At 41.2% G+C, this 27840-nt stretch overlaps 1 protein-coding gene across 1 annotated transcript; it reads left to right on the plus strand.

The window, feature by feature from the left end:
- The first annotated feature begins 1087 nt into the window (after positions 1-1087).
- RGS14 (regulator of G protein signaling 14) lies at positions 1088-26817 on the plus strand. Its single transcript, XM_070933786.1, has 15 exons — positions 1088-1218; positions 6740-6761; positions 8245-8399; positions 8808-8900; positions 9792-9935; positions 10174-10323; positions 10675-10795; positions 10911-11029; positions 13920-14123; positions 16546-16622; positions 18809-18935; positions 20415-20496; positions 21730-21776; positions 22112-22223; positions 26137-26817. The coding sequence occupies exons 1-15, from the start codon at positions 1174-1176 to the stop codon at positions 26427-26429; spliced, it is 1791 nt and encodes a 596-aa protein (XP_070789887.1). The 5' UTR covers positions 1088-1173; the 3' UTR covers positions 26430-26817.
- Positions 26818-27840: the final 1023 nt, after the last annotated feature.

A 27840-nucleotide genomic window follows, 5' to 3' on the forward strand; every position in this document is an offset into this window, starting at 1 on the left:
GTTTTGTATGCTCTGGTTAGGAGTGTGATATTACCGGAGAAGAAGCTACGCAAGATTAGGTTTACAACTCTTAATGCCTTTTTGGCAATGTTGTTACAGTGGGCTTTGGCACTTAGGTCATTAGATATGAGTACTCCAAGGTCCTTGACAGAGTGAGGGTAGGTGAAACCCATCTCTGATGGTAGATACATAAACAGAAGCTTCTTGTTTCCTATTAGACAGTATCTCTTACAAATGGCCATAGGAAACTAATAGGACATTAGTGGCTTCTGTTCTTTATTTAAACAGCAGTCACTCGCAATCAGTATCATTTTAGAAATTCAACCATTGTAAGCACCACCCTCCATGCATGCGCACAGGGCCCTCCCGCATGCGTCCCACTGCACATCCACCCCCCGCACATGCCCTGTGCCCCGCACATGCGTAGCAGACACCCGAAGACCAGCTGGCCGGTGGGGAGTTTGTGCGCATGCGCAGTGGAGCTGAACTGGGGTGAAAGGGCGTGCCATAGGTTCGCCATCACGGGTATAAGGTCTCCTGCTTGAGCAGGGGGTTAGAGTAGAAGACCTCCAAGGTCCCTTCCAATTCTGTTATTCTGTCCTGTGCATAATAGCTGCAGCTGTTGAAGAATGCTAGGAAACAGTCATTTTTAGGTGGATGGCAGTGTGTTGGCTTTGGAGAGTGCCACAGTGCCTGTCAGCCAGTTGCCTTTGTGCTCGTCTGCTGCCTTCGATGTATCTGCTGGAGCTTGCCTTTATCCGTTGCATCCCCCGAGGGCTGTGTCTGGGGGTGCTAGAAAAATTCTTGGCTCCAGCCACAGATGCTCCCGGTCCCTTATCAGGGCGTGGGATCCTTTAAGGAGCCTTTGGCTGCAGCCTTGGACCATTTTCAACACTTTGGGCTGGAGGTGTCAGTGGGGCTGTGCTCATAAGGAAGGAGTCTCTCCCTTCCAAACCCCATTTTGAGCTGTGGTTTTGGTTTCCATGGTGACACTTCCTGTGGTAGAGAAAAGAGGTAGTGAATGCTGCACTGTGAGCGTGGCAAGCAGCTCCACTCCTTCTTTCTCTCCCAGCCGGGGATGCTCTGAAGGCCGGCTGCAGCCTCAGGGAGGGGCTGCTCCCAGCCTGATGGTCCTGGGTTTTAAAGTCTACCTGTGACAACAGCAGGAGAGGCATGCTGGGAAAACCCAAACATCTGGGTGTCCAAAATGGCCGAATGGTGAGTGAACGTACTTCAGCTGCTACTGGGGGAAGGCAAGGCCAGCAGCTGCAAAGGAACGTCTGGTCTTCCTGATGAAAAGGGCTCCTTCCTAAAATCTGATCCTGGCATTTGGGGGCTCTTTCCTTCAGGGGGAAGCATAAGCTAAGCTTCTAGTGACCTTCCCTGGTTTTCATGCCTCCCCAAGCCGTAGGTAGATTGGTGAGAGAGGGATTTAGCTCGGCTCTACTGCTGCAGCGGTAGGGAGGGTGGGATGTTCTTGTGTGTGTGCTGCCTTGTGATTTTGCCCTCTTCTTTGTAAACTATTTGAGAGAGGAAGGGCTCTTTCAAAGTAAAAACTCAGCAGCTGTTGCTTTGCTCTAGCTGGGGCATGTTTTTGCATGTTGAAGAGTTGCTGCGAAATCACGGTGCCTTTCAAACTTGCCAGGTTATACTGCATAATCTGCTGTGGAAACAGAACGGGCAGGCTTGAGTCTGTTATCAGGTTGCACAACTGAGCATGACTGGCAGCCACAAACAGAAAAGGAATGAATGTAATGAAATGATTAGATGGATCGACCTCATGGAATGCAGGAGCCTCTCACTGTCAGCAAAAGCTGTTGCAGGTTATGTTGACTTGTCCAGGGACCTTGTGCAACGATCCTTCCTTTTTAGAAGGAACTTACTCTAAATTAATCTCATGAAATCAGGTTCCTACTTGGAAAATGGTATGGTATTGCCTCTGGCTTTTCTAAATAGGAAGAAGCATGAACAATAATGTCTTCATTGGGTTATCTTTACAGAAATCCTTCTGGCACAGCCCATGCACAGATTTAGTGGACTGAGGTCGAAATAAGGAGTTCTTTCATATAGTTTGTTCATGATCATTTAGCGTTCAGACAGATTCAGACCAGTTTTGGCAAGGGCAGCTTTGGGCTTCAAGGGAAGTATAACTGTTTATGTTCTAGTTTGGATTCCTTGGAACTGACAGGGGTAATCACACTAGGCCTACCTACTGCAGCCTATTTGGGCTGCAGAAATCCAGAAGACCTATCGATCTCGACAAGGAGTTAGTATTTCCTGCATTTCTTTACTATTATCTTGTGGTAATTCAAACCTTTGCAATCTAGATACTAGTCTTGTCCCATCTATGCAACTTTCATTACTCATTTTTAGAATGATTAATGTGACCAGAAATGTCTCAACAGAAATCTGACTATTAGGAGTCGTGATAACTTGTGCAAATTCCGTCAGCAGCACTAGTAACAAACCAGAATGTTTTTACCTTGGGTCAGGGGTGGGAGACTATGTCTCTAGTCTAAGTTTTGGGTAATCCTCTGCCTAATATGATTCTGTATTCCTTGTATTTCTGTTTGTCCATGTGAATACATAGACAGTGACCAGTATAAGAGGATTACTCAAAAACAAAATAAAGAAAAATCTATTGAAATAGCAGTTAAATGTTATTGTACAATACAAAAATAAAATAATATGTTATACCCAGAATGATTAAAGCATAGCAAATGAGACAGTTCACCTTAAAGCAGGAGTCGTAAATTCCAATCATCAGAAGTGCCACACGAGAATTACTTCATCTGCCCAACACGGAAGCCTTTTCATACACTGATGCTAACATTTCTAGTGAGTCAAAAATTGAAGATGTAGTATCATGTATGCCATTAAAAATAAATATATTAAATTAAAAACAACTTTACCATAAAACAAATCTGCATGAGAAATAGCTGTACCATAGCACCATTTCCTTTTATCTCTTAACTAGTAGTTATTTTTCATTAATGAGAATGCCTTTGTTTGGTTTTAATATTCGGCTGTTATATAATCTGTTGTTCAAGATCAGATTATACAGTCTAAGAAAGCCATCCTAGAGCTGCCACAATCCTGCTCTTTCCCCCCCCTGCCTCCGTCTTTTTCATCTTGCCTTTTCTTGTCTGGCAGAGCCCTTTGTTCTTCCTTTGCACAAGCAGAGGGATCTTGCTTCTTTGTTCGCTGTCCTTGCCTGGCAAAAATACCCTAATGGCAGGACAGTCAGAGACAACCAGCTGCCTCTTCCTTCTCTCCCTTGGGCAACCATACCTTCCCAGCCCTTCTCTTCTGATCAAGCCCCCCACCCTACCAGGGCTCCTGCCCAGAGTCCTCACTGCCACCTTAAATGTAGCCTCTTTCATGGAGCATGAGAGCAGGTGGAGTTTCCCTGAGGATAGTGTAAGAAATGCCAACTGCATGGGCCAGCTGGGAGTCATGTGCCACTGCCATGCTCCTATGCTTGGAGTGGCTTTTCCTGTGGCCCAGCCTGGGATCTTCACAGCACCTTAGTCTTGCTTGGCAGCCTTATCAGTGTCTACAAATGAAAGATTGTCACTGGGCAGAAAAAGTGATGGGAAGGTCACATAAGGCACACGGAAGTTTGGGATCCCTGCTGGAAATGATAATAAAAGGATATGCTCTGTGATGATTAGAAATGATAATCGATGGAAATATATTAAACATGCAACTGATTATGTTAATTAAAAGTTTAAGTGATGAAAAAATAAAAGATATTACACCCTAAATTGACGTAATATCAATGTTGGCAGCTAACATATTCCAAATCCTGACCATAACAGAAATACATTTAAAATTAAAGTCATCTCGTTTCATCTGAACGCATCCCGGAAAAGAGACCCTATTCCCTCTCTACTTGATCTCAAACATTTTTGTAGAAAAAACAGAATAACCTCACAGTGGCTGGCATGCCAATTCTTTTATTCTGAACTTCCCCAAAGAAACCCTTGGTATCCTTTCTAAATTCAATTTATGTGGCGTCCCTGACATAAGCGCTACTATTCAGAACTACATATTCGTAATTTTTTTTCCTGATTGGTCTCCCCTCTCCTTTTTCTTTTTCTTTTTTCCTTTGGCTTTAGCTTTTTCTACTGTCTTCAGTTCTACTATTTTTAGCTCCTTTTCCTATTAAGTTCTCTGGCCATGAGATGCTATTAAAATTCCTTTTAAAAAAAATCGATGATACACATTTGACTATACCCAGTTTTAGTTTTGTTAAAATAAGGAATTCCAGCATGAGGTGGTCACCTTCTACCTTCTTATATTTCCTTAACTAATCAAGCATTTATGATTCTCTTGTACCTTCAGAATGTAAAGGAAAAAATTGTCAACAAAACAAGTGGTGTATTTATCTCTGAAATGGATATTTTAAAAACAACCAAAGGACTAATTCCAAAGGAATGACTGATGGAGGACATTTGAAAAATTTCTCTTGTAAGGAACTAAGCACAACAAAAGCAACAGAAAAGAAACTTTCAGTAATCCTGGTACAAGTAAAGAAATAAACCAATTAAGAAATAATTAGAAATAATTTTGTAAAATTTAATTTATAATGAGGCAAATTATAGGGACGATGCTTACTCATCATCAGAAATAAAACTAACTTTCAAATAGATATTTAAAAATCAAACTACTATCTATCAATTTCCCATCAAAGAAAACTTTCTGTGGCAATTTTTCAAGCTGAGAGGAAATAAAGGAAACTATTTTTTTGCTTTTTAGTATCATCTCAATTGTTAAAACTCTTTTTTCTTCCTCAGTTTAATTAATTTTTATATTTTAATTTAATTAGGGACAAGGAACTCTCCCAGTGCTACAGTATCTTCCAAATGCCACCCCCCCCACGCAAACCCCAGTCTTTATAGCTTTGGCAGCTCTTCATGATATTTTCCTTCAGCTATCATCTTTCTTCCATGAAATATATGCAACTGGGAAAAAAGCTGTTTATTATGATTTCTTTAAATAGGTTGTAATCAGTAGTGAAATCCAAATTTTTTTACTACCTGTTCTGTGGGCGTGGCTTGGTGGGCATGGTGTGGCTTGGTGGGCGTGGCTTGGTGGGCGTGGCAGGGGAAGGATACTGCAAAATCCCCATTCCCTCCCCACTCCAGGGGAAGGATATTGCAAAATCTCCATTCCCACCCCACTCTGGGGCCAGCCAGAGGTGGTATTTGCCGGTTCTCTGAACTCAAAATTTCCGCTACCGGTTCTCCGAACACCTCAAAATTTCCGCTACCGGTTCTCCAGAACCTGTCAGAACCTGCTGGATTTCACCCCTGGTTGTAATCTGCAACATATTGCTTCACCCTTTGGCAAAACTGATATGTTCTTTCGGTAGTTGCATGCTGGGAAGAAAGCAGAACATTTTTGGAAGGAATACATAAAGAAAAATGTAGCGCTGCCCCCCTTCACTCATACACGTATAGTTTGTTCTCAAAGAAATATAGTACAGCCCTCGAGACACAGGGTTTTTAAAATCCTTGTATTAAGCTGTGGAACTAATTCTGGCCATAGCCTGTCAAATTCTCATGGATTCTCTTTCAAATGAAAATCTCTAATATAAAAGGAAAAAAAAAATGCTGCTTGTAGGAGACTTTCCAAACCATAGGTTTCCATATTAGAAATGTGTACCTAAGAGATGGAATGAGGCATAGTCAGACTGTTCTTTGAGAGAACAGATGGTCATCCTATATTTGCATCGGTATCTAGCTAACTAATATGTAAGATTATCTGATACTGGACAAGAAACTATTATATGCGTTTTGGATACCGCTATGGGTACAAAATGTGGCACCCAGACTGTTAATTCAGTTCCTTTAGGAATTGGGCCAGGATACTGTGGGAGCCAGCAGAATATGCTAATATGTGTGAGATTGATATTGATCCAAGCACTATAGGCATTTGCATGTATTATCCCCCCCCTCGTTTCTGGTTTTTTACAATACCTACTTGGCAAACAGCCAGCCACATAAACAAAATACAATAAATAATAAATTAATAAAATAAGAAGACCAGGATATGATGGTGACGTGATGCTTACATTGATGGTTCTGCAGCAGGTGCCAAAGACCTTCTGGGCACAGTTTAAGATGTTTACTTTTGTTCTTAGATAACTTGGGATCTGATTTAGTGAGGGGCCACATCTCTTGCTATGATCCTGTCTGATGACTTAAATCAGCAGGAATGGTCTTTTTGAAGCATCCTTTCTGTGGGAAGTTTGACTATCTGGTAGGCAGAAAAGGGTCTTCTTCTCCTTTGAAAATTGTCTCTGAGGGAGGAGAATTTGGTTTCCACTGGTTCAGTATTTTGGGAAATATTTATTTATTTGTTTGTTTGTTTGTTTGTTTGTTTGTTTGTTTGATTTATATGCCGCCCTTTTCCGGAGACTCAGGGCGGCTTACAATGCATTAAGCAATACCTTCATATCTTTTGTATATACCTGCTTAGTAGGGTTAACCAAATAACCAAAACACTTTATTTCATCAGGCTTTTAACTGATTTTAATGGTCTTGATTTTGAGTGTCATTTTAACTATCTTGTTTTATTGTAATTTAAATGTGTCTTGTTTTGTTGGTATGCTTATACAAGCAGAAAGCCTGGGTGTAAATATCATAATGACAATGAGGAGAAAGATGATGCCTCTTTTGAGATAATCTCTCTCTGATAAAGTACTCTGACTGCTCTCATCCTTCTTTTGCAGGGCCTGGCGGTATCCGATGGAGGTAGGTGGGACATGTGACTGGGTAATGTTATTAGACTTTTGGAGAGAGTGTGTAATAATGGCCACAAGATTTTGCTGGCTACTTGGAGATATGCTTGATATGGAGGTTGATAAACACAGTATCAGGGAATTACCCGTTACCTCCTAGTTGAATGTTGGCCCTTTGAACTATATAAAACAACTTTCAGGTTTTTATTTAGAAATGACAGAACTGGATAGGATACTCACAGGAACAGATGATAAAATAATTTAAAAAATATACAATTACTTACTTAGTGGAGACAATTTTACCATTGATTAGAGAAGAAATATCTATAGGGTAATGTTGTAATGAAACATGGGAAAAAGAAAGAGGAGAGAGAAGATAAATATATTAATAGTAAAGTAAGAAATGTGGGAGAAATGTTATAATAAATGAAATGATGATATTATGAAATGATTAACATTGGAGAACAAGAAGAAGTCACAAAAGATGTACTCAGATGAAGCACTGAACGATTGATTATGTATTGTATGTTTGTTTGTTTATAAAATAAAAAAAAAATTAAAAAAATAAACCAACTTTCAGGGGATTAGATGCAGGGGTGGTATTCACTTACCTCCGCTGCCGGTTCACTTATATGCACCACCCTCCGCACATGTGCAGAGCGTCAAAAGTGGGACATGATGACATCCGGGCGGGTGGGCGGAGCCTCCTGCAGCCTCCGCTACCAGTTCGCCCGAACTGGATAGAACCGGCTAAATACCACCACTGATTAGATGCTAAAACAAATGTTTGACCAAACTATCCTAGGATGCTTGACTGGGGAATAGACAGACCCCTGGTTTTATACTGCCATTAGTAATAAGAAGCTATCAAGCTAGAAATTTGTTCTTCACTAATGAGCTGATGAGAATGAACAAACCACCAGCAATAGGAATAAACCAGACCTTTGCACAATGTCATCAGGAGGGACAGGAATAAGGTTTTCCTTCTCTCTATTGTTCTGTTCAAAATCACGGGTTTACCTGTAGAAAATCAGTTATTAGCAACAGTTTTTGGGAGAAATGGAATACCTTATCATTTTTTTCCTTTGTCCCCGTGGTTCCTTCAAGATGCTAATTCCTTGCTGCTGTTAGCAGGAGGAACTGGTGATTTTGAGCAGCTCCTTGGTAGATGGGAAACAAGGTGTCTTGCCTCTCAGAGATTCTGCTTAAAATTTCTGATTTCCAACGATGGGAAATTAACTATCAGCCTACAGTAGCTGTCTATAGAAACTCCAGCAAGAGAAACCGCTCGTTTACAAAGATCTCAGGGTCACTGTCCCATAACCAATATTGAATTAAGAATAGATTTTGTACATGAAGTGAGCTGATGACATCCTGTTGGTCATTTCAGATAGAAAAATGTTTTGGTTTACCCTGGTACTTCAATACTCCAGATTCATACCACCTTTCTAGATATGAGGCCTCTGAAAAACTTGAAACTTTTCTCTGCTTCACAGAATTAAACAGCTCTGGCAGCCGGGGTAGTAATAACAGTGTGAACAGTCTGCCGTGCACTCAGAGTGTCACTCCCTCCCTGGGGCAATCCGTGGCCCGCTGGGCTGAGTCCTTTGAGACACTGCTACAGGACCAGCTTGGTGTTGCATACTTCACTGTGAGTTCCATATCACCTTTCTGTTTCCTTTGATTTTTCACTGCACATTCTTCCGTTTTTACTATTATTTATTCCCCCCCTTCTAAGATGGCGTGTATTTGGAGCTGTTTAGAGCTATATGCTTTATACCAGTCTGAAATTGTGCGGCCATATCTCTCCTCTCTAGTCTTTTTAACCTTGAAACAGAACTCCTTTCCTCTCTACTGGTTTGCTAGAGAGTAGAGCTGCTTACTGATGGCTATTGCTACCCAATACAACTTATATGGTGATCTTGCACTTTGGGCAAAGATAATAATTTGGCTTCGCTTAATGTTGCCTGAATCCTTTGATTTCCCCCTTGGCTGTTCCAGAGTTCTGGATTATGATAATGTTGCAATAGATAGGGAATTATTATCCTTTTCTTTCCAGGAGTTCCTGAAAAAGGAATTTAGCGCTGAGAATGTATATTTCTGGCAAGCCTGTGAACAATTTCAGCAGATACCAGCTAATAGCACTCAAAAGGTAAGTCTTCTAGAAGACCAAATTTCACATTATGTGGACTTATTTTGTGCTAAGAAAATGTATGTAATTGATATGTATGAGATACGTTTGATCCTAATTGGAATTCTACAGAATATTCAACTTTTATCTTATTATGAGGTTTGAAATATAATTTATAAAACGAAGACTGTGAACCTCATAAAACCAAATTCTGTGTATGATTTATAATTCCGTAATTTCACAACAGACAGCAATGTGTCAAGGAATAATATAATGCCCCACAGCCTCAAACTGCATAGAACAGAATTTTATATAAATAGCAAGAGCAAGCATAATGAGAAGGAGGAAGACAAGAGGAGAGTGATGATTATTTAATATGTTATTTAGGGAAGTCATATTCTTTACCAAGAAAAAAACCAAATTCTGTAAGATATATTCACTATTGAACCCTGTTGGTTTTAGCTACATTTCCCCCTTTTCCTTATCATTGGGGAGATGCAGTGCAGAGTATTAATTTTCTTCCTTTTATTATTGGAAATCCTACTTAACTGGTCTTGGATTTAGATACATTATTATACCCCCGCTTTTCAAATTTATTGACATATCCATACGGGCACAAATCTTGCCTTTTTTGCTCTAAAGCATGGGGGAGATGGATGGAGGGAAGAAAGGAAGGAGCTCTTGTTGAATTTTTCACCCAAATGAATAGCATTGATATTTCTTTATTTTTTGCTGAGAACCATTGAAAGCACACTAACCTATGAGATGAATAGAGCACCCAGACAGTTCTCTCTCTATATTATGTACTTAGGGAGAAAATACAAGCCATGTTGATTGCTGCAGCTGGTCTGGATATTTCTGTTCTTCACTATTGTGATATTGTGATTCTCACTCCGTGTACTTTCTTTGTAGCTGGCTCAGGAAGCTAGGAAGATCTATGATGAGTTTCTGTCAAGTCATTCAGTAAACCCAGTGAACATTGACAGACAGGCGTGGATTGGTGAGGAGATGTTGTCCACTCCTACTCCTGAAATGTTTCATGTCCAGCAACTTCAGGTGAGAACAGTCCATGTCCACTAGCTGATATGCCAATATAAAATACATGTTTGTAAAAAATAATAAAGGCGGAATAGAAATAAATTATATAGCTATGAGAAGTATAGCAGATATGAATTTGCTCCCCAATTAATAATTAAGTACATTTCTGATCAGAATGTTGTGATTCCTGTTGGATGAAGCCACCTAAGTGCCAAGCTTTAGAGACACTAATGATACTCAACTTTGCTTCTTACAGATTTTCAACCTGATGAAATTTGACAGCTACGCACGTTTTGTCAAGTCTGCATTGTACCAAGCGTGTGCAAAGGCAGAAAACCAAGGGCAGCCCTTGCCAGAACTGAGATCCAGTTCTCAGACTGGCAGCCCACCTACCGAACATAGCAAGGTGGGAAGCCTTTACTTCCAGCCTAGAAGATAGTGTGATTTGGAGCAGAGGTCTCCAACCTTGGCAACTAAGACTTGTGGACTTCAACTCTCAGAATTCCTCAGCCAGCTTTGCTGGCTGAGGAATTCTGGGAATTGAAGTCCACAAGTCTTAAAGCTTTGCTGGCTGAGGAATTCTGGGAATTGAAGTCCACAAGTCTTAAAGCTTTGCTGGCTGAGGAATTCTGGGAGTTGAAGTCCACAAGTCTTAAAGTTGCCAAGGTTGGAGAGCCCTGATTTGGAGGGATTTGGGAATGCTACTTAAGCAAGTCCAATAGATCTAGAGCTCTTATACTCTCTGGTTTTCTCTTAGAAAACAAAACTAAAGGCAGGGAAATCGCTACCGTTAGGAGTGGAGGCAGCTGGTAACCTGGCTGGGAGGAGTCCTCGGAGATCCTTTCGGAAAGGAGACCGGAGGGACCGTCCCTGGGGAGGTGAGTCTAGAGCTGAAAGTAGGGATACAGTTGAAGGAGGTGACAGAACAGGAATGATTAATAATTGGCCAAGTATTCTCCAAAGTCCTAACTCCTTGCTAACTATCTGTCCTAGAGGAGAGAAATGGTGGTGAGGGACCATCCCCCTGGCGTGACTCCCAAGGCTCTTTGAATTCCTCAGCTAGTCTGGACCTGGGCTTCCTATCTTATGCAACCAGTGGCTTGCAGGCAGAGGTGAGTGGTGTTTAGCTAGATTTTGAGCTGCAGCTTGTGAAAATATTCTCTGCTCTGTTTGTTGCAATGTGGGCGCTTGGCTCTTGTCTTGCTTAAACAGTATGCCATGCCTGTTACATCATAGGTTCTACCCAGCCCCCACACTCTATCTATAATAGGCTATGACTGTGCTTCGTGTGGAGGAGTTCTCTACAAAGTAGAGATCTCTGCAATTGCTACTGAGAGCATGCTGGCATTTTCATGGCTGTATCCCCTCTCTAAGCCTCTCTCAAGGTTGCCCTACCTTGAAACTGTTGGAAAGTTGTTGCTTAGAATGCCAGGGGGAGTCCCAGTTGGTGGGAAAGCAGCCCTTCTCCTGAGCATCATGGCCGATAAAATAAAAGTGGAGAATGAAATTATCCAGAGGAGAATACCGCTAGCAAAAGAAAAACCCACCCAGGACAATGTGCTTAGTAGGGACAGTAGAGTTTGGCTAATGATACAGCTACATAATGGAAACCACTTTGTGCTCTTTGACACAGCATCTTCCCGCTCTGTTTCCCAACCAAATCCCTCCACATCATTGGGAAGACAGCCATTGATTGCTGACCTTGAAATGCTGAAGGGGGTTACATTGAGATCACCATAAATCAGCCAGTGTTCCTTCCAGTTGACTATTAGTAGGCTGCATTCTGTATGTCATCAGTCAATACTCTGCCCTGAGCTATTGTTGCTCTTCCCATCATCAAATTCCTTTGTGTATGTACACACAGACACACATACAGTACAGCCTCCCATGTTTCTAGCACATGTTTTGTGCATTCTGGCCTGTTGCCCAAAATTCTGTGCTTCTGTGCTATTATGAGGGGAAATCTTCCTGGCTCCCCTCCCCCAAATGAAATGATAGGCTCCCAGTTTTCTACAGTCAAGGCCCCAATGAATGCATGGAGATGGGAGCAGTGGCAGGAATTGGGTCAACCTGGGCCTGAATGCTTCTGCTGTTATCATAGCCATGTAGATATCTACAAATCCATGCTCCAGGCAGGGAAAGAAGAAGGATGAAGTAGTGGTAGGGCTGTCACAGTCATAGTGTCTGATGGCAAAAAATGACTGGGCAGGAACATGCTTGTCAGGTGCTGCCTGTATTCCTGCAGGTCCCACTCCATCATTTTTTGTTAGCAATTTATTCTGTTACCCGTTCACACCGCTTGCCCCCCCCCCATCCCAATGGGGCAAGTTAAAGAGGCAATTCTATGGTTGCAACTCCTGCTTTTGCCACTGATTACTTTGCTACTTGCTTACTCTGTTTCTTCCCTGAGCCCCAGAAGGAATGGCAAAAAAAAAGGCTATTCATATACGGTAATTTGAGAAAGAAAAAGAGAGTTAAGTTCTACCTTTGTTCCAGTTTCAAAAAAAGCACAAACACGTTTTGGTGCAAGAAAGATGCTAACTTTGTTTTCCAAGCATATTAATTTTATGTAGTGAGACAAATCCAAAACTGTCTCTGGAAGGGCCAGAGATGCCAGGTAGAGCTTTGTACAGTCAAAGTCTTTTCCAAATAAATATTTGCTCCTTGGTTGTGGGTGGTTATTTTTTTGAAGTATGTGTACCATGCAAATAAAGAATGAAACATTCTACTCGCATCCCCATCTACCATGGTAGCTCATAGCAGTGGTGAAATCCAAATTTTTTTATTACCGGTTCTGTGGGAGTAGCTTGATGGGCGTGGTATGGCTTGGTGGGCATGGCAGAGGAAGGATACTGCAAAATCCCCATTCCCTCCCCACTCCTGGGGGAAGGATATTGCAAAATCTCCATTCCCACCCCCCCTCAGGGGCCACCCAGAGGTGGTATTTGCCGGTTCTCCGAACTACTCAAAATTTCCGCTGCTAGTTCTCTGAACTGCTCAAAATTTCTGCTATTGGTTCTCCAGAACCTGTCAGAACCTGCTGGATTTCACCCCTGGCTCATAATAATAAATTTGCCCACAGAGAGGTACAGCTCTTGAAGCTGAAACCAAATGCTTCCCGCTGTCTAATAAACAGATTATCTGACAGATCTATGGTTTTACAGCAAGTGACACAGCAAGTTGAGTTGGCAGAATTCTGGCTGAATTACTTCAAACTGCTGGTAGAAAGAAAGGAGCATTTCAATTCTGTTCTCAAAAAGGAGAAAATGTACATATTTGCATAAAGTGTAATTACCATGATATTCACTGCCTCAAGATTCAGTGCCAGCTGCTGGCTTCCATGGTTTTATAAAGGAATTATGTATGCTGGCTGGTACAAGAGCTCCCAATATTGTTTTTAGTATTTAACATTGCTGAGGAATAATAGGAAATAGTTCATGCTTATTGAGTTTCTTCAAGCAATGTTATCAATCACTATGTAAAGTGGGAATATCTGGACTTTTTTTTGATACATCAGGCTTTCTATAATACTAGATGTTCTTCTTGATGTGCAAGTTTTCTTCACCATGTTGCTTCAAATCACCAAAAATCCATAAAGGAATTTTCTTTAAAACTCCATCTTAACTGTGGCCCAAAGTCCTACTATTATATCATTCTGTAGAGAAAGCAATTGAGAGAAGAGCTTTGATTGATTATGTGCCATAAAATCATTGTCAGCTCTTAGCAACCATATATATAGATTTTCTCCATAATCCGCTCTTAACTTGGTCTTTCAGGTCTTCCAACTGTATAGGAAAAAGTATATGTAATTTTTTTTAAATTGCAAGTTTGGCTAAAAGCCTTACCAAGCTCACACCTACCATAAGTGCATGCATTGATAGATATACAATATTAATGATCTTTGATCTCAAGTAATTGTCTATTGTGAAGACTGTACTTTCAGATTGAGATTGTAGTAGGTTAGTAAATGGAGCTGAATGTGATAAATTCTCTTCTCTACAGAACCACAGGAAGAGTCTGACAGGCTCAGAATCTGACAGTCAGAACCATCCCATTAAATATTGTTGCATTTATCTGCCTGATGGGACTGCATCGCTGGCCCCAGTACGTTCTGGCCTCTCTATCCAGGAGATGCTGGCTGGAGTTTGTCAGCGTCGTGGTCTCAATTTACCTGATGTAAAGATCTACCTAATGGGAAATGAAAAGGTAGGTCCAATTTGTTTTAGACAAAAAGGAAACATAACTGGAAGAACAGGACTTTAGGAACCTAAAAGAAAGGGATTTTTCTAGGTAAAATTTAGATTGGAACATCTGTAATCTCTCTCAATATGTACCAAGGTAACATCATAATTACTGTGTTTCCCCGAAAATAAGACCCTGTCTTATATTTTTTTGAACCCCGAAATAAGTGCTTGGCCTTATTTTCGGGGAGAACTTATTATTTTGGGGCACGAAGAGGAAATGGCGGGGACCAGCTTCGCATTTAAATATTTTCGGGGAGGGCTTATTTTCAGGGGGGCTTATTTTAGTGCATACGCTCAAAAGTCTGATTGGGCTTATTATCAGGGGATGTCTTATTTTTTGGGAAACAGGGTAAAGTTGTGAATTCAGAAGTTGTAAACAGAAAATCTACTGTGGTTACAAATTCACTTTAAGCCAATTTACTTGTAATCTCCACATGCAATATTTATCTACTTTATCTAATTTAATTGAGCAGAAAATGGGCTTTGGGTGTAATTCTTTGGATAATTCTCTGTTGGATTGAGAGTTCACTGTTGTTTGGCTGAGCTTTCCCTGAAATTCTATTTCTTAGTCCTATGCAGTGGGGCTAAGGAATATCGGCCCTTAGAGATTGTTCATCACAACTTCTAGTATGCTTCACCATTGGCCATGCCAGCTGGGAGTACTAGGATGTTTTATTCTATATATTTTATATAACTTTTATTTCTATGTTCTATAGCTTCTAATTGCCTGGTTGGCTTATGAAAATAGGTCACTGGAGTCCCTTTTAACTAGAGATAGTAGTTATATTCTCTAAGTATCTATCCACATAACACATATTGTTAACAAGCCAAACAAATAAATATTCTTCAAATGAAATTGAGTTCATTATAGAAAGTATCTTTTGTCTAGGCTTAAGTTTCAGCATCTTTTAAATTCAATACAGCTTTATTGTTTTTCCTCTTTGAAAGGGCTAGAGAAAAATATACTTATCTAGATATCCAAAGTTATAGTTCAGATATCCAACCTGATTGTGCATTAAGTTTTTCCACGGCATATTTATATTGGGCAAATAATTTTTAGTCCATGGATGATTAAAGAATGTGCATATATTAGGTGAAATCAACAAGCAATTTCAGTTTTCAAAGAATATTAGTATCATGATTAATGATATTATATCTATTTCTTTGTTTAGAAACATTTTTATCCTACCACAATTAAAAATATCTCTCCCCAGTATTATTTGCAAATTTCTTAAAAGCTATTTTCCCAGAATTGCATCATTGATATAAAGTTTGTATGAACTTTATAGTTTCATACAAATAGTCCTTGACTTATAACCACAATTAAGACCAGAATGTCCATTGCTAAAAAATGCAGTTATGAAATGAGTTTCCACAATTTTACAACCTTTTTTGCCATGGCCGTTAAATGAATCACACAGTCATTAAGTGAATCCAGCTCTCCTCATTGACTTTGTTGGGAAAGACGTAAATGTTGTGACCGAGGCCCAAGTAGTGATTACCAAACACAATTCAGTCCTCAACAAACGTATTTTATTAAAACAGCTGAGAATTAATTCATTCTCAGCTTAGTCCAAAACAAAATTCTTAATAACCAGTCCGTCAACCTTATCACCAACCTTTGATGTCTTTGGCAACCTGCCAAAGGCATTTCTTGGCAGAAATCCCACAAAGTTCAAGAGACGCTGACAAGAAGCACGGGAATCAACGTTGCTTTCCTACAAAGATCCCAAGAGCCATTGCTGCTCTTTTAAGCCTTACGGGAGTGGGCAAGCATCTTCTGGCCTTACTCCCGAGTTGTCCTTTTTTCTTCAGCTGCTCTTGCCTTCTGGCAGCTCTTCGCACGCGTGCAGTAGGAGCAGGCTCCTCCTGTTCCTCTGCCTCTCTGCTGTCCGTCTCTGGAGGCTCTGGAGTCCGCGCATTGCTCCCAGATGCCCTGGCCCCATCTCTGCCTCTGACGCAGAGCCCTCATCCGAGCCTTCCCCTGACTCCAGGACTGGCCCGTTGTCCTCCCCAGCCTCCTCACTGTCTGACTCCACTGCCAGGTCCGCAGGCTGCTGGCGGACCACAACAGTAAATGGCAATCGTGTCATCCTGGGTCACTGCAGCCATCATAAATATATGCTGATTGTTAAGTGTCCAAATTTTGATCATGCGACCACAGGAATGCTATAAGTGCAAGAACCAGTTGTCACTTTTTCCAGCATGGTTGTAACTCCAAATGGTTGTTAAATGACCTAAGTCAAGGCTAGCTGCAATGAATTAATCTGTGGGTTGATGTAGAATCATATCATACATTAGCAAACATTTTTATGCACATTCCTACATGAGTGTTCTTTCTTTGCACTGTATCGATATTTCTGTATTTCTTTGACTTTTCACAGAAGCCGCTGGCGTTGAACCAGGACAGTTTAGTATTGATGGACCAGGAGGTAAAGCTGGAGACCAGGGTCAACTTTGAGTGAGTGTGATCAGTGAAAATTCCTTCTGTTCTGGGTTGGCTTTGCTTCATCTTTCTTAATACCAGGCTGAGATTCCTGCCCCAGAAGAGTGACCCATTTGTTTTTACAACACAGATGAAAACAACTCTTTTGCTGTTTTGGGGGCATGCATACAGCAGTTCAATAGTACTCATTATTGATTGTATGTGGTTGAACTAAAAGTGAGCTTAAGTTGCCTAGCCTTCATGTTGGTACTGATAGTTGAATAAGTAGACTTAGAGTCTTCTCTCAATGCTGAATTCAAGTGTTATTCACTTGATCTTGAATTGGCAAAAACAACAAGAACCAAAACCAACCCCACCCTGTATCCCTGGCATAACATTTTCCATTTCCTTTACCAATCTCTATCACACAGCTATTATTTCCGTTTTGGCTTGCCAACAAATAATAATGCCCTGATTTCGGGTGTGCAACGCATGTTAAGCAAAGAGGTTGCTTAATCACACAAATTATGGTGCCTTCCTACTCATTGAAGTCTGAAGGAATCCATCCATCAGTCACAACAGGGAATGTGAGGCTGGCACTGGGATGGGGTTTTGGGATAAGGCAGATGCCTTGGCCTGCCTCTCTTCTTTACTGTGCCTGGCAGACCAGGAGAGTAGGGGTCTGTTCTCCAACTTCCAAGTCCACTGAACAGCAAACAGACTTGCTGAGGCACATAGGAATGAAGCCGTGTTTCACAAGTAAGAAAATGTAGCCCTTTTAAAACCTAAAGCTGCTCAGAGTCTGCTGCTTCAGTGAGATGGCTGCATAGAAATTAAATAAATAGATAAAACCCAGCCACCTCTCAACAATTTCCACAAGGAAGAGCAGGGAGGAAAATAGTGGTACAGAAGAGTGCTTGGGGTCTGGAGGGAAGGGTTGTCCCCTCACCAACTTCACGTGGCCAATAGGCAGCTCAGCTAAAAATAACTTCTGATGTCTCACACGCGGATTGAAGACCCACACCAAGAGATGTTCACGTTCATAAGAGCCATGGCAGCGCAGTGGTTAGAATTTAGTATTGTAGGCTAATTATGCCATACACCAGCAGTTTGATTCTGAGCAGCTCAAGGTTGACTCAGCTTTCCATCCTTCTGAGGTCGGTAAAATGAGGACCCAGATTGTTGGGGGCAATATGCTGACTCTGTAAACTGCTCAGAAAATGCTGTAAAGCACTGTGAAGTGGTATATAAGTCTAAGTGCTATCGGTATTGCTTTATTTCTGGTTTTGTTCAAATTAGAAAAAGACTTTAGTGCAGGGGTCTGCAACCTTAAACACTCAAAGAGCCATTTTGACCCATTTCCCACAGAAAAGAAAAAACCAGGAGCCACAAAACCCTTTTCGTGCCTGACTATTTTTTGAGCGGCCACAAAACTATCATATGTAATTGAATTAAACGTTTTGTTTTCTTCTGAAACTTTTCTTTTCTTGGATTTATCTATTGTTGGCCTACCGGGGGTTGAAAAGCTCAATAAATCGTGTGTTGGTGGGTGTTGCACATTGGCGGTTGTGACACATATTTTGAGTGACAGGGAGCCGCAGCAGAGGGGTGAAAGAGATACATGCAGCTCCAGAGCTGCAGGTTGCTGACCCCTGCTTTAGTGGTTGAAAATTAACAGCACAGAAAGCCACTATCTATGCTACACTATGAGATGCTATTTCTCCCCGGGTATGTGACCATTTTAGCATCAATGTTTATGCTAGTATAAATAATTCAGAGCTCATAATTCATTTCAGTGGATCTACAGTATATGAAAATTTTCCTTTCTGGTGTGTGTGTGTGTGTGTGTGTGTGTGTGTGTGTGTGTGTACGTACATATATACATGTGTGTGAGTGTGTGTGTGTGTGTGTGTGTGTGTGTGTGTGTATACACACACATACACACACACACATATTCTGCCCCTTTCTTAAGATGCTTTCTCATTTTCCTTTGTATTTGCCATGATCTGTAAATAGGCATATAGAATTCAGGAAGGATTGAGGCGATGCAAAAGATGGCTGCAATTTGCCTATGACTTATGTAATGTGTTACACCCATTTAATATATTTATAGTGGTTTTCTCACTTTGTGCTATCAAGCCGATATTGACTCTTAGCAACCACAATAGATAATCTTTTTCTCCAGTATGATCTATCCTCAACCCGATCCTTCTTTTTTACAGGCTGCACATTACACCTATCAATAAGACAGTCCGCATTCTGGCAAAATCAACTAAAACCTTGCAAGAAGCATTGCAGCCCATCTTGGAGAAATACAGTCTTGATATTAGACAAGTGTCACTCAAACGGGTAAGAACCATCATGAAATAGGATGGGTAAATATAGGTAGTCCTAGATTTACAACACAATTGAGCCTAAAATTTCTGTTGCTAAGCAAGACAGCTGTTAAATGAGTTTTCCCCCATTTTACGACCTTTCTTGCCACGATTGTTTAAATGAATCACTGCAGTTAAGTTAATAACATCATTAATAAGTGAATCTGGCTTCCCCATTGACTTTGCTTGTCAGAAGATCGCAAAGGGTGATCCCATGAACTTGGGGGACTGCAAATATGAACCAATTGCCAAGCATCTGGATTTTGATCACATGACCATCGGCTTGCTACAATGGTCAAAAGTGTGAAAAATGGTCATAAGTCACTTTTTTCAATACCGTTGTAACTTCAAATGGTCACTAAATGAACTGTTGTAAGTTGAGGACTTACCTGTTGTGACCCAGGCCCGCGTAGTTAATATTAAATGTAAAACAGTTCCAAAAAACAAACAGATTTTATTAAAACAGCTGAGAATTAATTCATTCTCATCTTATTACAAATTAAATGAAAGCAAAGTTCTCAAAACACCTTTAGTTTATCTCTGACCTTGGGATAATTAGGCAAACTGCCAAAGGCTTTTCTTGGCAACAGTTCAGGAACAGAAGACACTGACAAGAAAGAAATACATGAAGCAAATCTCTCAATGGTTGTTTTCCGGTAAAAAGGCCAGTCTGCTGGTCTTTTAAGCCTTATGGGAGGGGCCAATCATCTCTTGGCCCTACTCCCGAGTCGTCCTCTCTGCTTTAGCTGCTCCTGCCTTCTGTCAGCTCTTCCCATACATGCACTAGGAACAGGCTCCTCCTGTTCCTCTGCCTCTCTACTGTCAGCCTCTGGAGGCTCCGAAGTCCGCGCATCACTCCCCAATGGCCCTGACCCCATCTCTGCCTCCGATGCAGAGCCCTCATCCGGGTCTTCCCCAGCCTCCAGGACTGGCCCATGTTCTTCCTCAGCCTCATTGCTGTCCGCAGGCTGCTGGCGGACCACAACACTATCTGCAGTGTTTGACGAAGCTGGGATTTGTCAATATGACATGGCTGCGTAATTCTGAATTTTCAGCTTGCTCCCAGTTGCACTCTGCAATTCTTGGTCTGCACTAGAGACACTGCTTCCACTTTATTTATTTATTAAATTTATCTGCTGCCCATCTCATCAGAAGGCGATTTGTCAGGAGTAAGAGCTACAAGCTAAAAAGACAGCTACCTAGACTGGAGTTCTGTTTTGTTCTGTGGGTGAGAAGAAAATGCCCATTGTTCTCTGGGTCCATGCTTTTTGGAGTCCCATTTCCTTGTAAATCTTCTGTTGAAAAGCAACGCCCACTCTAGCAGGATATATATACACTACTATTTGGGCCATCCATTTCCGGTGTGTGTGTGTTGGGGGGTGTCAGTTCTTTTCCCTCCCCCTGTGCAATCCTGGCCTTTTTTTTCCTCTGTTAACTTTGTTCTCTCCTGCAGTCTGGGGGACTCCAAACTTTGAAGTTGGAAGAGAAGGTTAGTGCAGTGGCTGCTCAGAAGCTTGTTCTAGATTCAGATGCAGGTATGTGATGCTCAAAGGAACATAATTATCTGTGCAGGATTGTAACTCCTAAGCCTGATTAATTCTATTGTAGAGAGAACTCTTTTCCTCTAGGGAGAATTATTTGAAGAGGGTTCCCAAGAAGAGATGACTACATATTCTTTGTACCTTTTTCTTTCCCATCAGTGCTAGTGAATCGATGCTCTTTTTTATTCACCATAAGCAATGGTTGCAACTGATTTAATTAATTAATTTATTGAATTTATTTGCTGCCCATTTCCCTCTGAAAAAGTGACTCAGGGTTGTGATGCCAATGTTGTGCATTTTGCCCTATTAACCTGCTCAGTGTTGGATGCAGGGTATTTCTGGAGAAAATTAGGTATAGGCCACTTAATGTAAGCAGGTCAGCTGTTTTAAGCACATGAAACATCTTTCCCATGTGCGGCATAGATCTGCCTACATGCTGGGATGTTTGCCATAAAGAACATGGAAATAAAAATTTCTTGTCATTTATTTATTTAAGAAAATTTATATGGCTGCCGAACTCACTCTCAGTGATTACAGTCAGCATGCAAACATAAATCCCATTACAAAAACAATACAAGAAGCAATTTGCATTGTTCCTTGATGGTCTCCATATCGGGTCCCCAGGTCCATAGCCAGAATCATGTCTTTAGGACCTTGTGAAAGAATGTCAAGATCGGGGCTAAACTTATTTGTGCAGGGGTAATGTTACACAGGGAGGGAGCCACCATGGAGAAGGCCTTCTTCTTGGTCCTGCCTGAAGGACCTCCTTAGGAGAGAGGACCTGCCTCCCTGCTTTGGTGGGTCAGGTTCTCCTCCTCCTCCATCCTCTTTCCTCTTCCACATTCACATCAATTAATAACCCCCAATCTCACATGATGGACCACAGAGGATGTTACCTGCTTACCTGATAGAAAACAAGATAGTTTATAAAATGTGTGTTTATAAAAGCTGAATGGAAGGAAGAGAAAATGTGATGGAATATGGTAGACCTGCTGAATGGGTTCCTACAAGGGGGCCTTCGCAGAATAAAAATGGTAACTCTGCTTTTATTTCCTGCCCCCTACCTAGTACTCACAATTTTTCTAGACTCGGATATGCTGGCATACACAGTATATCCTTCTGCTGACTTGTGCTGTCCTTTAAGGCATAGTTCAGTATCTCTCATGCAGCCACATAAAGCAACTATCTTTCCTCCAGAAATTCTAACATCCATCTCTTTTATTGCAGAAGTGAAATCTGTCATGGTAGCAGATGCTACTTGTGAGCAATTTGAGGTGAGCAATGATCATGAAAGCAATAACACTTTATTAAGTTGCTTCATGCTTCAAGGGGAATCTTAACTCTTCCATGACTTTTAAAATGCATCACTGCATATAATTTTTTTTTTATTCCTTCTCTAGCATTCTTCCTGATAACGATCAGGATGAATGTGCAGATAATTGTTTTATTTTTTGCTCAAAATGTGGATGCCGTACATTTATTGTGAATGGTCACAGGCTAGGAATGATGTTACTATTTCCTTTGTGATACACTATACCTTGGTTATAGTTGTGACTTACATACAAATGGATCATTTTCTGAGGCTGGCTTTCTCCCACTGTGGTTCTAGGATGACAGTACTCTGGAGACCGAGTCTGAAAGTGACCCATTCCCAGCAATGTCCTGTTCTTTTACCAAATCCATCAAGAATAACCAGAACCGCCACACGTATGATATGGAAGGTAAAGCATCTCTCTCTCTGCTTGCAACCTAATAAAATTGAGGAGGTCAAGGAGATGCTGCTTATAAATGTGTGTGTGTGTGTGTGTGTGTGTACATACCTTTTGAGTCAGTGTTAACTCCTGGGCCTGGCCTCAGCAATTTTCTTGGTAAATTCCCCACCCCCCACCCCCAGAAGTGGCTTGCCATTGCCTGCTTCCCAAAGTTGAGGCAGAATGACTGGCCTAACCATCCTACCCAGCTGGTTTCGAGCCTATGGCACGACTAGAACTCAGAATCTCCCAGTTTGTAGTCTAATGTCTTAATCACTACACCGGACTGGCTCTTTAAAAGATTAGTAACTCTAGGAAATTAAACAGAACCAAGCCATGCTAATTTGGATATATCTTTATAAATTATAATTTCTGGCAGCAAATTAACAAACTGTAGAGCTGTGGAGCACTTTAATTTGGAAAGCAAGAACAGAGGGAATCTGGGAATTTAAATTGGAATTCAAACCTACATCTTCCTGATTCAAGTTCAACACTAACCACTACATCACATTGCCTACTGAGAAATAGACGGCCAGAAAGGCAGGGAAGAAATGGAAAGAAAACTGGAGGTGTCATACAGATTAAACTGCATTGAAACTAAATTTGTCATTTCCTGTCCCAAAGGCACTGTTGGCATACAAGTTAGACTTCCCCCTTTTTAATTTTCAACATTTATTAAATATGATCAATTATGTGCCATCAAGTCAGTGTCAACCCTTAGCAACCATACAGATAGCTTTTCTCCATGACAAAAATTGGTCTATCCATGTGGCCATGCTCTTCTCTTCCAGTTTGTTTCACTATGTACTAGCTGCTCCCCTCAAACAAGAGCTTCTGGGTGGCAAACAATCATAAAACAATTAAGAAACAGTTAACAATTAAAACAAAATAATCCAAACAGTTAACAATGTAAAAAGAACAGGGATGTTTTGAAATTTATTTATTTATTAGATTTATAACTGAGCATCTCCTCCACCTTTTAGCAATTATACAGTCTATTTGAGTTCTGTGTTGTCCATCTGGTGATGTCCATGTATAGAAGTGTCATTTTGGTTGTTTGAGGACTGTGTTGGCAATGAAGACATCATGGAAGTGCCCGAAATTGATAGGTCACACCCCTATTTCTTTTCAATTTCCTGAGCCATACATTCTAACATTTTCCTCCATAATTATTTCTAACTCTGGCCTTTCACTTTCCAATCACAAGCAGCCCATCTTGCTTGCATGTCCTGTTGATTTCAGACTGAACTTGATCATCAAATTCATCAATCTCCTCTTCATCTGCATAATAATTGTCACATTAAAGAGTTGCTTAGAAAGTCTAGTTGTTATTATTCAGTTGTTGACTACATTACTGTCAAGTACAGGTCATCCTTAGTTAAGAACGACTCATTCAGGAACTTTCTGAATTTGCAACAGCATAGAACGAATGATATTTAAATGATCTTTGGAGCCATCACAGCATCTCACAGTCACATGTCTATCATTTGCAACCTTCTTTGTTGGCTTCCAACACACAACATCAATGGGGAGGCTGGCAGGAGGTCTCAAATGATGACCATGTGGCATCCTTGCTGAACAACCTGTGGTAATTCACTTAGCAATGGCAACTCAGAGTGCTGGAATTGCCGTTGCTAAGCAAAGCGGTTAGATGATGTCACACTTTATATTCATGCCAGTAAGCAACAGCAAATTCTGGTTCCAACTGCCATCGGTAATTGAAGACTACCTGTACTATTCTTGCTGTGTCTTTTCAAGCTATACAAAAATGTGGTTCCTTTTTTTTTTCATGTCCTGTACATTAAGCTGTGTGAACTTCTGACTGAAAGTTTCAATCTCAACATCTGAATTCATTGATTCCAAAAATATTTGGAATTTGTAGTTGTTTCATTTCATCTTTCACTGTGTTGAGCTTTCCCAAGTTTATGCTGTTTCTGTACCATGTTCTAACTCTGCCCTTGCAGCTTTGGATTTTCATACATGTATCGCAAAGTGAACATACAAGATATCCCAAAGGGTTTTAGTCTAGCCACATTATAAACACAATTAGTATTCCGAAAGATTAGCAGCCTTTCCACAGTAAGATGTTGAGTATCATCTGACCTGACGGGCCATCATCCAACACTTTATCTTCACTTTTATATGTTATATCCATGTGCTCTTCCTGGTAAAATACAGCAGAGATTTACTATTGAATTGTCTCACATAATATGAATGGATGTCTACAAAAGTGATAATCTGCCTCCAGTATCCTTTTATATTGCTGCTCCCCAATATAGGTGCCTACTAGTTTTACCTAGGATGACCATGTGTGACCCTGCTGGGAGTTTATACATATAGCACTTAGCACTTAGACTTATATACCACTTTACAGTGCTTTACAGCCTTCTCTAAGTGGTATACAGAATCAGCCTATTGCCCCTAACAAATTGGGTCCTCATTTTACCCACTTCGGAAGGATGGAAGGCTGAGTCAACCTTGAGCCTGGTGAGATTTGAACTGACAAATTGCAGGCAGCTGGCAGGCAGCAGAAGTAGCCTGCGGTACGGCACTCTAACCACTGCGCCACTGTGGCTTGAATATACATATATTCCCAATATTCTTTGCTCATTTTTCCCAGGAACACTTCCTGGCCAAATAATTTAATTTGATTTTATCGGGTTTTTAAATTTTGTGTATTTATGTATTTTATTGTTGGCTGTTCACCGCCCTGAGTCCTTCGGGAGTAGGGCGGTATACAAATCAAATAAACTAACTAACTAAATAAACTAACTGGCCATACTGAGGCAATACAACAGGACGTGGGTGGATTAAATATAATTACATAACAAAAATTATGCAAGGGCCTGCTGGATCATGAATATAGGCTCTATCACTGGTCTCAGCAGCTGGGTACATACGTGTGAAGTTGCAAGCATGTGATGTTGGTATTGCATCTCCTGTGTCTCTTTTTTCCCTTGAAATTGGTGCCCCCTTTCATGTGGAGCACTTGTCAGGTGCACAATTTGCAAGCCAAGTTGCAATAGCTATATACCAAGGGTATCTGGGATTTAAAATATCTTCTTTAAGAGTCCAAAGGCTCTGTGAGAGTTTTAGCATTCTCTTCAAGATTCCTTTAGAGAAACTAAGACTATGAAAGGCATATATAATTAATATAAGCAAGTTGAAAGAGCTAAATGTTGCTGTTTGTAGAGTGACAGTACAAAGAATGTCTGGGTCTCATGTGGCTCTCCAGATGTTGTTCAATTCCAGGTCCCATCAGTCTGGTTCATGAGGAATGATTAAGTTGCAGACCAACTGTATCCTGAGTGTACTCGCCCCCCCCCTCCAACTATGATATTACGATTTTATTTTTTTTAATTGAAATTTTTTTACAAATACAGACTTTTCTCCCTTCCCCCTCTCCTCCTCCCTAACCCCCCCCTCACCCTCCCCACCCCCCATGACTTCTCCAAAAATTAACTCCAGATTGATATCAAATTATATAATACTTTACCATCCTTTTACACCACCCCCCACATGCTAACCATTTCTTTCTAACATTATTATTATTTCCCCCCTAAACTATACATTTCAAAGCAACCTTCAACTATAAAACTATGTAATAAATCCTAATTTAACGTTTATTCAACTCATAATCTACCCATTTCTTCCCACATACATATATCTCCTAATCCAAATCTTTTACGTATATTTATATCTAAACATAACATAACATCCCTTTTCCTAAACTAAACAATCAATAACCTAATCCATCTCCACCCTTTTTCCTACAGGTCTACCTTACTTAATATTAATATCTCTGTTCTTCTGCCCACACCACAAACTAACGAAAATATGATATTACGATTTTAGATACATTGAAATATTCCTTCTCCCCTAGGGCTAATGGAACTGTTGAATCGTGCACAGAACTGCAGGGTCAATGACCAGCGTGGGCTACTGTCCAAGGAGGATCTAATACTGCCCGATTTCCTTCAGGTGCCTGAACAAGGTGGTGTCACCTGCACAAGCCATTCCTCATCCAGCCCTAAGAATTGCACCCTCAAGGCAGCAAAGGCTGACACCTCTCAGCGTCAATCCCAGGTGCAGTCACAACCCCAGGTTTCTCCTTCTTCACCACTGCAAATACCAACTTCATCATCATCAGCTGCTGCTGGGAAATCTGACCTGTGATCTACTCCGTGAGAACCCCAGCCCACCCTAGGCCCTCAATTGTATGTTTTTTGCCGTGAAGCCAGGCCTTTCCTGTTTGATTTCTGTCGTAGTATCATGATCTCACAGACTTGTCCCCTTGGTCTAGGAGGTTGAAGCCTGGCTAGACCCCATCTAGCTCTTGGGACTCTCAGGCTGTCTTCAGGAATGGACATGTGTGCTCCTAATGTTCTGGCTGACTTTCACTAACTGCCCATGCTGGCTGGGCAGCAGAGTGCCAGTATTACTTACTTGCTGTACCAAACTATTGTACGGTGTTGCTCTATGTCGTGAAACAACTGCCAATGGCTGCTCCAATGGCAACTACAACCCTGTGGCTAGTGGTGATGCTGCCTGTATATAGTTTGTAATTTTCAGTCTCTGTAAAATGTAAAATACACTACTGATTAAGTCCTCAGTTTTTATTTTGGGGTGCATGGGTTTCAGTTGGTGGTGGAAGGCGTGGCATGGTTTGGCATGAACACATATAAATCAGTGGTGAAATTAAATTTTTTTACTACCGGTTCTGTGGGCGTGGCTTGGTGGGCGTGGCAGGGGAAGGATACTGCAAAATCTCCATTTCCACCCCACTCCTGGGGAAAGGATACTGCATAATCTCCATTCCCACCCCACTCTGAGACCAGCCAGAGGTGGTATTTGCCGGTTCTCCGAACTACTCAAAATTTCTGCTACCGGTTCTCCAGAACCTGTCAGAACCTGCTGGATTTCATCCTTGACATAAACCCACAAGGCAGATACACATTTCTTGTTCAGTTGTGAGCGGAGAGGCTTTGGGGAATCCATGCTTCCTCTTGAAACAATAGAGTGAGTTCCAATCAGCATTAGCATTTGCTTCCAAATTCATATATTTTAACACATGTGAACAGAGATCCACATCTACCAAGTCTAAGATGGCCTAGGTATAACAGAATAACAGAATTGGAAGGGACCTTGGAGGTCTTCTAGTCCAACCCCCTACTCAGGCATTACCATTTCAGACAAATGGTTGCCCAATCTCTTCTTAAAAACTTCCAGTGTTGGAGCATCCAAAGGTAAGCTTTGCGTTGTAAAACCTGCAAATGATCCTTCCTGAAACATACACAAGGATCTCCCTTCATCTTGATTCAGGGTGTGGAAGGAGTTATGACTAATAATGTTAAAAACCGTTTTCGATATTGTGGGGAGTTTTTCCGGCTGGAGTCTGGACGCACCCACACTGGATGGCTGCAACCCCCACACTGGATCCCATACTCTATCCTTGAACCGGGGGGGGGGTGTTCTGTGTTGCCTGCATTGCCGCGTTGAACTTGTACAGGATCCTGTACAGAGAAAAAAAGGATCGGGATCCGAACCTTCCCCCTTTGGTCCCTGAAGACTGAACTGCCGTCGGAGA

Source organism: Pituophis catenifer, unplaced genomic scaffold, assembly GCF_029215685.1.
Source record: "Pituophis catenifer annectens isolate HBS135680 unplaced genomic scaffold, rPitCat1.0.hap2 SCAF_2, whole genome shotgun sequence".
Classification (NCBI taxonomy): Eukaryota; Metazoa; Chordata; class Lepidosauria; order Squamata; family Colubridae; genus Pituophis; species Pituophis catenifer.